Source organism: Rattus norvegicus, chromosome 15 (genome assembly GCF_036323735.1).
Source record: "Rattus norvegicus strain BN/NHsdMcwi chromosome 15, GRCr8, whole genome shotgun sequence".
In the NCBI taxonomy this organism is placed as follows: domain Eukaryota; kingdom Metazoa; phylum Chordata; class Mammalia; order Rodentia; family Muridae; genus Rattus; species Rattus norvegicus.
The window spans coordinates 14,717,279-14,732,877 of NC_086033.1; the positions used below are offsets into that span (position 1 = coordinate 14,717,279).

Sequence of the window (15,599 nt, forward strand, 5' to 3'; positions counted from 1 at the left end):
CTAGTACCATGGGGTGATCACCAAGAACAGCAGCAGCAGTGGAGAGGATTGACCTAGAGCCTAAAGTATTACACAGGTTGGAGCTGGAGAAGTGACCCAAGCCCTTTTGAGGAGTCCAGAAGGCACTGGAACAAGAAAGTATAAAGTTGAAGTTGCCTTGGATACCCAAAGACACTAGAGATATCAGCCTCTGTGGGATACATGCTGAGGAAAGCTGCTGATGGGGAGTGGAAACAGTCCAAGAGAAAGAAGTTTGCTGCAGTCAACAAAGATGAAAGAAGTTGGAGATCTGAAAACATCAGATATGAGATATCAGACATGAAGATACAGAATGTTGGCGTTTACCCAGCTTGGTCCTGTTTGGTTCAGTATTTCCTCACAGTGAAGTTTTGGAATGGTAATGTATATCCTGTGATAATGAAGGTATGTGATCTGCTTTTTTAATTTTGATTTTATAGAGGATTACAGTTAAGTGATTGAATGACTCCCAGTAAAGACTTTGAACTTTGTACTTTTAACATTGTTGAGACTGCTATAGACTATGGGACTTTTGAAGCTGGACTAAATGTATTTTTCATTATGCTGTAGTTAGGTATGGCCCCATAGGCTCAAGTGTTCCACAGGACAAGCCTACGGGAGCCAGGTGATGGTTTGAATATGCTTGGTCCAGGGTGTGGTACTATTAGGAGGTGTGGCCTTGTTGGAGTAGGTGTGGCTTTGTTGGAAGAAGTGTGTCACTGTGGGGGTGGGCCTTGAGACCCTCCTCCTAGCTGCCCACGAGCCGATCTTCTGTTTGCCTTCAGAACCAGATGTAGAACTCTCAGCTCCTCCCTTGCCATGCCGGCCTAGCTGGACACTGCTATGCTTCCTGCCATGATGAAGATGGTCTGAACCTCAGAACCTGTAAACCAGCCCCAATTCAGTGTTTCCTGTCATACAAGTTGTCTTGGTCATGGTGTCTTTTCATAGCAATAAAACCCTAACTAAGACACTATCCAAATTGTAGATTCCTACTTTTAATAAAAGGTGGATATTGTATTTCTATGTTAAAGACTATTAAAAAAATAAATAAGAAACCCCCATGAATCTTCAAAAATTTAACACCAAGCAAAATCTTACTACATCATTTTATAAACTGCAAATGGATATGCAGACAGAATTCACATCACTCTGTTTTCACTGTGTAATAATTAAATGTCTAAACCTTTACAGGGAACATATTTGATCAATCAATGGTTTCTGTCTGGCCTTCTAGCACACCCTCCCCAAATCGGTTCCTTCTCCCTAGCCAACTTGTTTATATGTTAAACACAGGCTCTCTGTATGGTCAAATGCATTATAATTCAGCTTTCTTTCTCCTCTTCATCCACCCATGGGGGAGCTCTACAAAACAATGTACTTTTCTTCCTCTGTGTCCTATCATTACATCTCTCTGAATCACCATTTCAACCTTCAAATCCACCCCGCCCCGCATGTTCCCTCTTTAAAGTTTCACTCTCTTGTTTGAGAACATGGTTTGTTGTATCCCAGTTTGCTTTATTCATGAGAACCTTTCCCCATTTACAAACCTAGATTTGTTGACATTATGTTTGAAATAAATGATGCCATCCCTCTTTGTATGTTTATGCTGTATATCTCAAAGGAGAATATACTCTTGAGAGAATCTTATAAATGTTCCATGACCATAAGCACTTGGAGCCGTTCATTAACAAAAAATGCTTACTAACAGCTGTTGACCCACTGACTAGCCTACCATAGTTTTTTATTCCAGGGAAACTGGTAAGCCATTATTATAATGTTTTATTTCCTCAGAAGTGTTTAATAAAACTGGTAAACTGTCAAAGTTTTCACTTTCAATTTTAAAATATTAAATGATAAAAAAGTGTAAGGACCATAAACGTTTTATCTTTGATGTATGATAAAAACCAAATACTCGCAATGCATATATTACTCAATTAAAAAACTGAAGAAGAATTTTTGGAGTGATGTATGGGTACATTTTGTTTGAGTTCATTCACATATTTAATCAGGTTTACCAGAAAGCTTATAGTAAAACTCACAGTAGATTGGAAGACACAGAACAACAGCTGTGAATTTAAAATTTAAAGTCATGCTGCACATTTACAAACTACAGGTGATAAGAGAATTGGGAAGTGTGCGAGTATACAAGCCGAGGGGGAGGTCATTGATGGGTCCAAAGCCTTTAGCTCCTTTTCTAATGCATCTAAGGTCGCTGATTAAGTTCAGCACGCTGGCCAGTTCCCCGTGCCCTCTAGTAGTCTCTATTGGCTTAAAGGATGGAGTCCGGAAGGACGACATCATCTGTTCTTTGTATTAATCATTACAATTCCACAACCCGGGGTGAAGACTGAGAAGCAGAGACAGTACATTAAACATCGCTGTTGCTGACTTTTGGGGTGTCTTATTTGGTTTGTGGGGTTCCTAGTCCTTCCCTCAGATACTACATGTTGGAAGGGCTGAACTGGAGAAAATACACTGACTTCTTCTAGGGACTGAAAAAAGCTTCACTGACGGGGAGGGGCGCTTGATTTCTACTTAAATAGCTGAACTTCATGAACCGTACATCGATTCACTCAAACCTGATGCATTTGTACTTTACAGTGGACACATGTGGTGGCATAGGTTGTTGGAATAGAGGTTTACAGAGGTGAGAAAAACACACTGCCTGCCCTTCCCACTGCCCCTTCCTAGTCCCCACACTCCAGATGGGAAGTCTGAACTAGAAGATGGACTTTTTCTTAAAAGTAACATCTCACTAAATTCCTCTTAGTGTGACCTCTGGACGCATGCAGAAAGCCTGCTTTCCGCTGGTCAGAAGTTACCGTTGGCTTCTGTATTTTCCCTCCCCACCCCCGGGGGTAAAAACTTTTTGTCCCCGGGAGGGGAAGAGAGGTCGAAGCAAGGAGAGGTGATCTACATAGCAGAGGGGGCAAGGAAGATTGGGGGGGGGGGGATAAGGGTAAAAAGTAGTGGAGCTCTGAGGCTTTGGGGGCGCTCCGCGCTTTCCCCCTCTAGGCCTTTGCGGTCGCCCTCTCCGCCGCGGACACTGGAGAGTTAAGCCAATAAACACGTAAGCGCCGCTCGCTCCCCAATCGGCAAGATGCCTCTCCGGCTCTTGGCTGCATCGACAGCTTGCAACACTCGGCATCTTTCCTGGAGGCGCCTCCTTCAGCGGCTGCAGATGGCATCCGGCTGCGGGCTCCGGGCTCGCAATTGATTCTCGCCCTTGCCCACCTCGGGTGCACACACGCACCTCTCCCTTCTCCTCCTCCCCTCGCGCTCCTGGGTCTGCGCTCAGCTCGCGCTCGCCGGCGGAGGAAGCAGTCGGCGGCGACCGAAGCTGAGCAGCTGTGCTCGCTCTCTCTGACCTAGGAAGAAGCGCCTACCGGGACAGCCGACCCTCGGCTGCCTCCAGCGCCCCCCATCTTTTGCACCCCAAGCCGAGGACTCCGGGGACCCTCCTCTCCCAGGCGCCACCATGCTGGACCCTTCGTCCAGCGAAGAGGAATCGGATGAGATCCTGGAAGAGGAGAGCGGCAAGGAGGTGCTGGGCTCGGCCGCGTCCGGAGCGCGCCTGTCTCCAAGCCGCACCAGCGAGGGCTCGGCGGGCAGCGCCGGCATGGGGGGCAGTGGCGCCGGGGCCGGGGTGGGCGCCGGCGGCGGTGGGGGTAGCGGCGCGAGCAGCGGCGGCGGGGCCGGGGGGCTGCAGCCCAGCAGCCGCGCCGGCGGCGGCCGGCCCTCCAGCCCCAGCCCGTCGGTGGTGAGCGAGAAGGAGAAGGAAGAGTTGGAGCGGCTGCAGAAGGAAGAGGAGGAGAGGAAGAAGAGGCTGCAGCTGTACGTGTTCGTGATGCGCTGCATTGCCTACCCCTTCAACGCCAAGCAGCCCACCGACATGGCTCGGCGGCAGCAGAAGGTAGGTGCGCCGCGAGGCCGAGGAGCGGCGCCCGGACGTCGCCCGGCAAGCGGGCGGGGCGAACAATGGGAGCCGGCGGCGCAGCTGGCGAGGAGGAGCCGGGGAAGGTGGAGACCGCGCCCTGGGACTAGGGGCCCGTCTCGCCGCGGCCCAGCTTGGCTCGCCGCAAAACTGCTCCGCGAGCTGGAGATGTCCCTGGGATTTGTCGGGGCCTTTGGCACAGGGCTGCGCTCATTGGCCTCCCTGCGGGGGCAGCCAGGCGGGAAAGTCCCGCTCGCTCCGTGACCTAGGTGGCGCGGGGAGTGACTTGCAGCGGGCAGCGCCCACAGAGGCCTTGTCGCTTGCCGGGTTCCCTGCGCTCTCGGGTGGCGGCCGCTGCGCTGCGCTCTGGCCCGCCCTCCGGGGCGTGCACTAGGCGGGCACAGGCTCCCGGCAGGTCGGGGCGCAGGTGTGGAGCTCCAGCCGCGCTGGACTCTCGGGGCAGCGGGCAGCCGCAGGGGCACGCAGAAAAAAAAAAAAAGGCAGCCCAGGAAGCGAGGTTTCCCGTGACTCAGCCTAGGGCGCCCCCTCGCAACCTGGTCAGCTGATCGCGACCTAGGGTAGCCTAGGGGTCCTCTTGCAGCAGCGCTTTCCTCTTGCTGGTCATCCCTTCAACCCTTTCCCCCTTCCTTTTGGATCCCTGGGCAGAGGCACGCCTGGTGGGTCCCTGTGCCCGGCCAGCACTTCCACCATACCCCCTTTGACCCTCTTCTCCTCCCAAGGTGACTTCTCCGCCACCTTCTGGCTCGCAGAGGCTCTCCAAGCCCTCCTGATAAAGTGCAGCAGCAAACAGCTTCTCAATTATAGTCATAAAAAGCTTTTTGTGTCTGAGGCAGGGGCAAGGCCATGCCGGCTTTGAGCTGCTTTTGATGGGAGGGGCGCCCCGTTACTATCTCCAACCAGATAAAGGACGAAAGGGAGGTGCGGTCACCAGGGGCTGAGGGTCAGTGGTGAGGATCAGCCAGGAAGGGGTCAGGAGCTCAGTGGGAGTGAGTGAGTTCTGCTTAGTCTCTGGGAACATAAGCTTGCATGAGGTCAGTTGAACCTGGGAGCCATGGGAGGTTTCAGCTGTAACCCATCAAGGTTGTGAGACTATTTCTGAAAATAGTGATTTAAGAAACGTTGCTGCCATTCAAATCTAAATTTCACGTTGCTCAAGTAAAGTGTTGGCTCTTTCCAAATTTACCTTGCATCCTTATCTTGCGGTGGAACAGATTGCTCTGTTTGTTTTGCTTATATGTGTATACACATCACCCAACCCTGTCAGTTTATTTTAGCTACTACTGCTTGGATGCCAGTTTTATTAAGTCAAAAGGACTCATTTCCTGGGTGAGAGATAGAAGGTGGACCATACACACCACCCTTCACCCCCACCTCTACAATACTGCCTTACAGAGAGGCCTTTTGCTTTCCAACCGTGTTAGGGCAGAAATAGCCTTTAGAGATTGTCAAATTTTGATAAAAAATTTTAGGTTGATTGTGGCTCTACATAGTCAGCTATGCAATTAATTGTCTTTATAATGTGGCAAATTCTACCTTAAAAATCTTATCAAGGACTAAATTAGTCCAAGATGTCCTAGACTTTCACTATGAAAACTGACTTTAAACTGAATGAAACAAGACCTTCCATTAGTCAGTCAAAGGCTTTATAGCTTTGTCCTTTAAAATGAGTGGGTCCGACACTGGGAGAAAGAAACAAGAAAATCCTTTAGGAACCCAGTTCTATCAAGTAGAAAGACCATCATGGGACCATTTCCCTCCGATCTGACTGCATGTATTACCTCAACCCATCCAAAGCTATAATCTGAGAGGAAAGCCTGTTTTTACACATGACCTTTCAACACCAGAATGACTCCAGCACAGACTGATAACACTGGCCTTCTGTCAATCTATTTTTAGACACTGCAAAACTATTGCTAAATATACATCCCAGCAAAACAACCCCAGGCCTAGTGAATACAATGGGAAGAATGTGTGTGTGTGTGTGTGTGTGTGTGTGTGTGTGTGTGTGTATATATATATATATATATATATATATATATATATATATATATATATAGAGAGAGAGAGAGAGAGAGAGAGAGAGAGATTGGAAATAAAGTTTCCTTGTTGCTCTGCCTTTTACTATTTGGTACATTCTGGAGATAACATTCTTTCTCCCAAAATTCAAATTTTTGAAACTCTGAAAGTAATGGAAATGTTTGCATACTCATTATGGTAAAATTTAAAGCCAATAAATAAAATTGGTAAGTTAATATCAGTCTGGAGCACTAGTATGCTCCTTGTGACCTAAAGGTGAGCTTTGAACAGACTGGAAACAAGTGTACTAGAAAAAGGCAGTTGAAAGTCAATAAAGGGGTTAGATGGATGCAGAAGGCAAAAAGAGACCTGCCTATGCAAAGAAATCATGCGACAGCAAAGGGGTGTATTCCTGGGTACAGTGTGCTTTATGAGGCCAGTTCACACCTTCAGATAGCTACAATGTGCAAGGCGCTCCATTTGAACCATTTTCTCAAGCTCCTCACTTTATTATTCGAACAGTTTAAGTTAACTGAAAAACAGCGACACAGTCCCCCACGTGCAGAAACAAGCTTTCTATGCTGTTAATCACTCAGAAGGATTATACGAGTCAGGAAGAGTCAAAGTAATGCATTACCAGTAAAGTCTATAGTTTTTTCTTTTTTCTGAATTCATTTTCTGTTCTTACATCATATTTCCTTTTCTTTTGGTGGTGATACAGGGACTCAACCCCAAAGTCTTATATATGCCAAGCAAGTGGATCCAGTGGTTTTCCTGGCATCCTCAGCCCTTAAGATCATTTTGAATTTTTCTAAGAACCTTGGCATAATTGGCCAGATGACTCTGACACTCAAGATGGTTGTCATAGTTTGCCTGAGGTACAATGTAGGTAGATAAAGAGTAGGCATTGAGCCAAGGGGTGGTGTGATTTCAAATCTCGTATTCTGAATAAGAGACACTGGCCAAAAATAGTCCAGAAGGGTACAAACAGGAGGCTAGCACACTGATAGCGTATCATGCATCCTTCTGTACAAATCGATGTTCCTACTTTCCTCAAGAAAGAGATCCACTCCTTTTCTCCTGAGCACCCATCAGAGAGTCAACATGGACATAAAGAACACAAAGTAAAATCCAGGCCCTAATAGTTCATAGATCTGCTGGACACCCTTCTCTTGCTGTTTTCCCTTCTGGTTTAACATTGTTCAAACTGAAAGGAAAAGGACATTAGTTCAGGAGAACAGTGGGGAGAGGCAGAGGAAGAAGATGATTCTGTTTGGATAATGCTGATAATTAACTCTTTTACTGGAAAGAAAAAACTGGCCTGGGCATCCAGCCAATCTCTTCAATGTAAAGAAAAGACCATAAACAAACATTTTACAAAATGTTTTTCTCATTTATGAATACCTTTTTGGTCTCCATTACTGAATCTAAGTGGGGTTGGTGGTACTGGGTCATTTATGACCCAAACAAACAAACAATAAAACCACTCTCCCAATAAGACTCTCACAACACCAGGTCAGCAACTCACATGGCAATAGCTTTCTGCTTTTTCTCTTTTTCCTCCTCAAAATGCTAAAGCAAATACCTAGAGTTGGCATGACAGAGCTATACCATCTGTTTCCAAGTTACATAGTAATGGTGATGGGTGGCTACCTCATGTGAACTAGCTACTTATAGACTCTGAAAGGGGGATATGAAATCAGGAACTGTAAACAGTAATGTGTAATATTTAGATTGACAGGAGGACTTTTAATTAGGCAGCCATTAATCATAATTCCTGGATCATAGACTTCTCTCATGTAGAGCTTTCTGGTGCTTCCCAAATATATGTGTGTGCACTCTTGTGTATGTGTTCACATGATGGCGGAAAAGGACTGTCCAAAACTGTGTCTGCTTCGGCAGAACTATTTCACTCCAGAGAACTTTATGCCTGGATGAAATGTATCTTTAATTCAAATTACTGGTTTTTATATGATTCAGCTTATATCCTTCCATGAAATTATGGCTGCCATTGAGTCATTGTTTGCTACAGATTCCGTCTTTCTCATTTTCTTGTTTTCCTTTATTTGGTCAGGTTTTGGAAGCTCTAGTTATCATGAAACTCAAGACCCAGTTCTGGTTAACTCTGTATGCTCATGAGAGTGTATGATTGCTCCATTCCTAGCGTTAGGCACCTAAGTTGCTCTACTATTCAAAAATCTTAATCTTTGCTCTGCCAATGCCTATTATCTGCATCTTAAAATATAACCTATTCTAATGCATCAAGACAATAAGCGACTGTTACCCAGTTTCCTTCCAACAGAATTATGCCTTTCTTTAGCAGGAGAATAATTAAATTATTTAAATCTGCCTTTTGCCCCCTGCTCCCCAGTCTGTTGGTGCAGTGATAAGGAACTATTTCGTACACGTTGTCCTGGCATAAACTACATTCTGAAGATGCAGAATATAGAAAAATAATGGGGCCTTCTTGCCTCATTGCACACATGGAATAACCTTCTGCTTTCCTACAGCTGGACTTAAGAACAAAGGAAATTAAATCTTTCATTCCTGAAGAACTGTACTCTATCAAGTAATGAAAGTCAAAAGACTCAGAGATCATTCCGCTGAAAAGGCAAATAAGTGCAGAACCACAGGCTATCACATTGAAATATGACAATAATTGACTTGGGGCCAAGAATCTACAAAACTGAAATGGGAATGGTGGGGAGAGCTCTACCGTTGAATCAACTCCAACCAAGCAAGCAGATGCTCATCGCAGTAAGCACTGAGTCAGGCTGGGTCACCAAACCAAAAGACACATGCGCCATCTGGTTCTTGAATGGAAGAGTTTATGATATAGTTTGGAAGATAGTAGACACGGGACTCAACTAAGTTGAGAATAAGAAAGAGACTACTAGACAATATTGGTTACAAAAAAGAGGGAAGGAGTAGGTAATCATATGTACCCAGAGTGGATTTTTGCCAGGGAAATCCTCATAAAGCAGTCCAGTAGGGTTGTCTTGTAGAATTACCATAATTTTCTCAGAATGGTTACAAGAAATCTCAAGTCATACCAAGTAGAATTTTCTAGCTGAGAGAAAACCTTGAGGTAGCAAATGTGGAAAAGAATCGCTGTTTGACACCAGTAGACTGCTCCAAGTAACCAAAACCTGACTCCAGTAACTTAAATCAAAACAAACAACACAGAGTTGGCATGGGTTGGATGTATCAGGATATGGAGGTAAAAGGATCAATTCAGAGGTAATTGAAGCCATGGCTGGATCCTGGAGTTCAGATGACTTTCTCTACACGTTTTTTAAAAAATCAAGATGGTGGTGGGAGGGCAGTTGATATGTATTGAAATCTGTGTCTGAAGTTAAATACCATCTCTAAGATTGTAGACAAGTCTTCTATTTCTAGGGTAACATGATCTGTCACTTGTAGGAAGGGGCAGGGATCCATTAGATAGTCTTCATGTCCCTTTAGACGTAATAATTGATTGTTCTGGAAAATGTGGTTGCTCATTACCAAGACATCAATCCTTTAAGCTTGGAGGTGGTATGCTTCCACATTATGAAGTAAAGCACTCTCCAAACAATCCAGGATGATTGGAGATGAATCAATTCATCTAACTACCCCAACGTTTCAGATGATGTTTGAAGAAGACAGACGACACGGGGAAATTTTAAGCTTTAACTTGTAACTTGGAGCCAATCTACAAAGTTATTTTATCTCTGAAGGATGTTCCCAGTTTTTTAATTAGTTCTCTGCTCAAGATACTTTATGATCAAAATGTGAATTTTGAACTTTTCTTAGGGTTAATTTCATGGCAACATTAGGACAGAATTTTTGTAGATTTGTAAAAAGCAATCAAAAGAAGACTCCCTTAAACAATAGAATGTCCATCACTTTTAACTTAATTGTATTTGTTCCAAGAAGGAAGCCATATATATCTATATGGTAGAACAGTAGGCCTTCGGACCTTGCCAAATCCTTTTCTTGTTTATGTTGCTTAACAGATACTGATAGTCTGACCCTAGCCCCTGGGAAGCATTCCTGGGAGAGAATCTGGCATTTGGAACACTGTGTTCCCTGTTTCTAGCAACTGTTCTTGTTTTCTTGTTAGAATGAGATTCATCATTCCTGCAGAATTAGAGACTTGATGGTCAGCACTACCTCATTAAATTTTTATTGGTCAATCCAAGCCTATAATAGAATTACTTTTCTGTTCTTATCAGGTAACAAAGGAGGGAGTCAGCTGGTGATTAGACTCTGGTCATTGCTATTTGTTTCTTGATGAATGGTAAGGACAGTGGTTAAGAGCTTAGATTTTGAGGTTTGAGATTATTTCCTACTTGAATCAACCAGTTATACACTCTGTGATCTAGTGCAATTTATTTATTCTCTCAGAGATTCAGTGTACACATCAGCAAAGTAGAGGGTAGTAGTTGTCCTGTCATCTTCATATTATTATGAAAAGTGGGACAATATAGTGAAGTTCTTAGAACAGCCATTTGACATTTGGTACATGTAAAATAAGCATGGGTTCTTGCATTGGCATTGTTTATACATACACACAAACATGTGTGTATACATATGTCTATATATACATATACATACATGACATCATGTTATTTTTATCTGAAAGGCTGATGAGAACTAATATATGTAAATTACTGTCATAGTAAAGAATATATTTTTAGTTTCTAACATCAGCAACATAAGCAAATCTAGGAAAACAGGTGGTTGTCATTACAGCATCTTCTACAGACCAAATGGAGCCAAGCAAGCAATATATCTCTGACTTCCTTTTTGATCAGATGCTCCACTAATTTTATTCAAAAGAGATCAATTTATCCAGCTTTAAAAAAGCCTTTTGAACATTCAATTTTTTTAATGACTAACAACACACACACACACACACACACACACACACACACACACAGAGGAAGACTTCAGGAACAGATAACATATGACAGACACAGTAGTGAAGTGCTTCACCTCCATACACTTTTATTCCATGATTTAAATTTCTGCTCAGCTTTATGACCCAAGGTACTTTTTATGACACTGTGACCGAATAAATACCTTCTACTTGATTGAAGAATGATGGGGAAGGTATACTTAAAGTTTGTGTGCTGTTCACTGGGGTAGGATATACATACGTGAGTCCATGGTGGCTTGAAGCTTTGACAATGGGAGCATGAGACTGCTTGCTTGCACCTTGGCCAGTCAAGAGTCAAGACTTGGGCCAGAACCAGGCCTGGACTCATACAGCTCCCTATAGCCCTACATCATCCTAATGGATCCAGAGAAATAGCACCATCATCTGGGAACCCACATTTCCAACATGAACCTGAGAAGTATGTTTCACATTCAAACCCTAACAAGTCCCCTTCTTGTTTTGTAAAATGGAGAAACATCATCAATAATTGTAAGAGAGAAGCTTGTTATATAATATTTGCAGTGCTTAGCAAGTTCTTTACATAGAGGCCATGTTGGAGAATTGTTCACAGTAGCATAATAATAGCATTCATGGATTTTTGTTCCCCCAAGGTCACTGCACTTTCTTACTGTTGTAATATTTGCTGGAATGGCTTCTCATTCTAGAAAGTCTCTTTCCTCTTTCTTCTCTGAATCACACTTACCTGTCCTTTAATTCACTCTAGTGTCAGCTCCATTAGGAAACCTCCTGAGTCTCTACCCTGGGCCAACTCGCACACAGCTCTGTGATCTGAGTCTGTTTTACATCCTGTGCTCAATTCACATTACTTGTCGTATGCCCCTCTCCTTCACAGGCAGGGGCATTTCACTTTTCCTCAGTCCTTCACCTACCAAACAATAGAACACAGTAGGTTCTTAGAAAATGTTGCACAGTGAGATTCTACTTGCTAGCAGGTTTTGAACTGGAAGAGGTCAAGGGCCCTGAATTGCAGTCTGAGACGCACAACTTAACTTTTATGAAAGAGTTAACCAATCACTAAAGGACTTCAAGATAATTTACCAGAGAAACATACTATCAGTGACCTCCACCGTTGCCTTGTTTATACCAAGAGCTGACAAATAGCTGGGTCCTTTGTGGAGAAAAGTCTTTTAAAACCATATGATAATTATAAATTTCTTACAACAACTGAATCCAGTTGAATAAGAGCCATGATGGTGAATGTTTAAATAGCCAGACAGAAAACTATCAAGTGTTATGGTGAGTGTGTCTGGATTAGATACATATTCTGTGATGTGATGTGTCCAACTTGCCATCTCTGAAAACAGGAAAAGGAAAAGATACTGGAGGACAGTTTAAGGTTTGCCAAAGCTCTGGGATCTGTAACTTCTGTATGTTTCTCAGAGGTAAATATTCCTCTTTCTTTATATTTAGGAGACTTCGGCACTATTTCCTCTGTTCTTTTAATGTAAGCTGTCTCTTCCAGATTTGGTTAGAGTTTGAATAAGTAATAACTATAAGACTCGTCATAGTAAGAGTCTATACTCTTGTATAGTCATAAAAATGTTATAGGTATGAAATATCTATAAAAAGTTAAATTATTTCTGGGTATGGTCTTTTCTGATACCTCTCTTTGGTCAAAAGGTAAAACACTCTTTGCAGTTTTATTACTTTCTTTTTTAACAACTGTAAGAAAGGTCTGAAATTTAATGATAAAGTCCACAAATATTTAAACCTGCCACCTATTATCCTGAAATTTGAAAGATATGGGGGGCAGGGAGGTATACTGGTTAGCTTTTATTGTCTAGAGTCAAATGGGAAGAGGGAACTTCAATTGTTCACTTTGGGCATGTCTGTGTGACATTGTCTTGACTGCCAATTGATACAGGAGAGCCCAGTCCACTATGGGTGGTGCAATCCCTAGGCAAGTGGTTCTGGGCTTGCAAGAAAAGTAGCTGAGCATAAGCTGGGAACAAGCCAGTAAGCAGCACTCCTCTATTATCTCTGTTTCAGTTTCTGGCTTCAGGTTTCTGCCTTATCTTCCCTTGATGATGGGTTGAGAGCTGTAAGCTTAACGTTAGCCTTTTGCTCCCATGGTTGCCTTTGAGGAGACTTTTATCAAGGCGACAGAGGGCAAAATAGAATAGGGAGAAAAATGATTGTGTGTGCGTGCATGTGTGTGTGTGTGTGTGTGTGTGTGTGTGTGTGTGTGTGTGTGTGAATGCGTGTGCAGTGTTTGTAGTGTGGTATACACATGGGTTTGTGGGTATTTATACCCAGAAGCCCAGATATGCACATTTTCTACCTTATGGCCTTGAGATAGTGTCTCTCTCTAAATCAGATGCCTACTGCTTCAAGTAGGTTGGCTACTGTGGAGATCTGTCTGTCTTCACTTCCCATCATGCTAAGTTATTGGCACCTGTAACACCCCTGGCTTTTTACATGGGGTTCTCATGTCTACAGAGTAAACACTCATCCCCATTGGCCTATGAAATGGAGGCACTTTTTAAAGGTGTTTCAGAAGCACATGCTAAGTCGCAAACCCACCCAGGGGGTAGAACACTTTCAAAGAGACAATGGGGTTTGGCAAAAGCACAGGGTGGCTTAGGCAATTGACTGTGCCACTTAAGAAGGCAAAAGGAAAACAGTGAAAATTCTTGCAAATAATCACGCCTTCTGTTGCCCATGTAGTAAAACAGCCTTTTGGTGTGGATGGTAGGCATGGCGTTGTTTAAGCAAATTTGAAATGTATCTTGAACATCTACTTTAGCGATCTTTCTGACAAGTGTAGCAACTGTTGTCTATAAGGCAGTGTGTCATAACATACTGTGTTTAGAACATTTCCTGGGGGCTCTTCCATATTCAATTTTTGTTTGTTAGACATCATCAGACAATGTTATACATTGTTTTGTGCCACTTCTAAAAATAAGAAATTCACTGGATCCCGTAGGCAAAACACCCAAAGCCATTTTAGACAGCCCCCCCCCCTCATCTCTTGCAATCTATTGATCTGCCTATGAAATTAAGGTGTGCCCATATAGTGTAGGCAAGATATGTTGAGTTTATTGTTCTCTCTCTCTCTCTCTCTCTCTCTCTCTCTCTCTCTCTCTCTCTCTGTATGTGTGTCTGTGTCTGTGTCTATGTCTGGGTGTCTGGGTGTCTCTGTGTGTGTGTCTGTGTCTGTGTGTCTCTGTCGTGTCTGTGTCTGGGTGTCTGGGTGTCTGGGTGTCTCTGAGTATCTGTGTCTGTGTGTCTCTGTGTGTGTCTGTGTATGTGTGTTGACATAGGCTGCTGTTGGCACACATGGGGAAGTTAGAAGGTAATATTCAAGAGTTAATTCTCTCCTTCCATAGTGGATTCCTGGGATCGAACATGAGTTAACCTGTTTGTCCAAAGCCAATTTCATTGGCCATGATTTTGAATATTGGTATTTTCTCAAAGACTCAGTTCTTGGCCTTTGTTATGTCCCCTACAAAATTCATATAGAAAAGCACTAATCTCAGAATGTCAATGAGATTTTAATGAAAATAACATATTTGAAGGTGAGTCTCCCCTAATTCATTACAACTGATGTCCTCATAGAACAGAATAATTTGGATCCTGAGACATGCACATTGAGAAAATACTCAGAGAAGAGGAAGGCAGAGACTAGAATGGTGCTTCTACAAGCAATGACCGTGAAAGATTTTCCTAGAATTTCCTAGGGAGAGGCTCAGAGCAGAATCCTTCTCACATTTCCACCTTGCCCACCACCATGGCCCCAATTCTGAAGACACCTTCCTTCCTTATGGAAGTTCTAATTAACACAGCCCTCCTCTGAACAATGTCTCATCTATCAGTACTAACAATGGCTTTAGCCACCTAAATCACATTTCTGATTCTCATATCTTTGTCTCCAGAACAGAGCTTTTCCCGTTCTTCCAGTACTGGGTGTCCAGATGTTTGCATGAACACTGCTTAAGGTGTGGCTGCAGACTGTTGGAAGTCAGTGAATGGCTTCTTCTGATTTACAGTAAGGCAAGGAACTTGGATCAGAATACAAATTACCCTACACCCTTTCTTTTAGTAGAAGGCCTTGCTGCAAGAGGATCGTAAGCCATTTTGAGCAATGTATTCATTCAGTAATAAGGCTGATTGGAGTATAAGAACTTTATCTTGAGCATAGCCAATAGCAAGCAGTCCACTGAAGGCATAGGTCTACAAGCTATACAGAGAAGAATACAACGTTGCATGGATTTGCTCTTAGAGGTTTTTAGACCACTCAAGAGTAACTGTATCTTCTCACCCAGATCCTTTGTTTCTTCATTGTCTGCCCAATGAGACCTAGTGATACATTCCTATATCTAAGCTGTCCAAGGCCATGTAACCCAGCTTTGTATCTCTACTATTGTTGTTCCTTACCACCGTGCCCTGCACAGATTCTATGGATGAACCATATTAAATTACTCATTTCCTTATCCTCTCTTTTTGCATTTCATAGCTCATGGACCTACCTGCTTTGGGCCCTCAGGCTTGTTTGCATGCACCGTTGCATGAATCTTCTGTCTTATTCTTCTTTTTTGCTGTGATGAGATAGTCTGAAAAAAAGCAACTTAAAGGAGAAATAATCTATTTTGACTCCTAGTTTAAGGCCACAAACCATCATGACCATGAATTCGTGATGGCAGGGGCTAAGGATAGATTGTC

General features: G+C 43.3%; 1 protein-coding gene across 16 annotated transcripts in view; it reads left to right on the forward strand.

The window, feature by feature from the left end:
- Positions 1-1,799: 1,799 nt before the first annotated feature.
- Positions 1,800-15,599, forward strand: part of Cadps (calcium dependent secretion activator) — a 454,141-nt gene continuing 440,341 nt past the window's right edge. For 15 of the 16 annotated variants that reach the window (XM_039093071.2, XM_063274046.1, XM_039093064.2 and 12 more), the window contains exon 1: positions 1,800-3,934. In XM_039093071.2, coding sequence (XP_038948999.1) covers positions 3,500-3,934 — 435 coding nt within the window. In that variant the 5' untranslated portion in view covers positions 1,800-3,499. The remainder of the gene's footprint in view (positions 3,935-15,599) is intronic. The other variant, NM_013219.2, reaches the window with a different exon arrangement.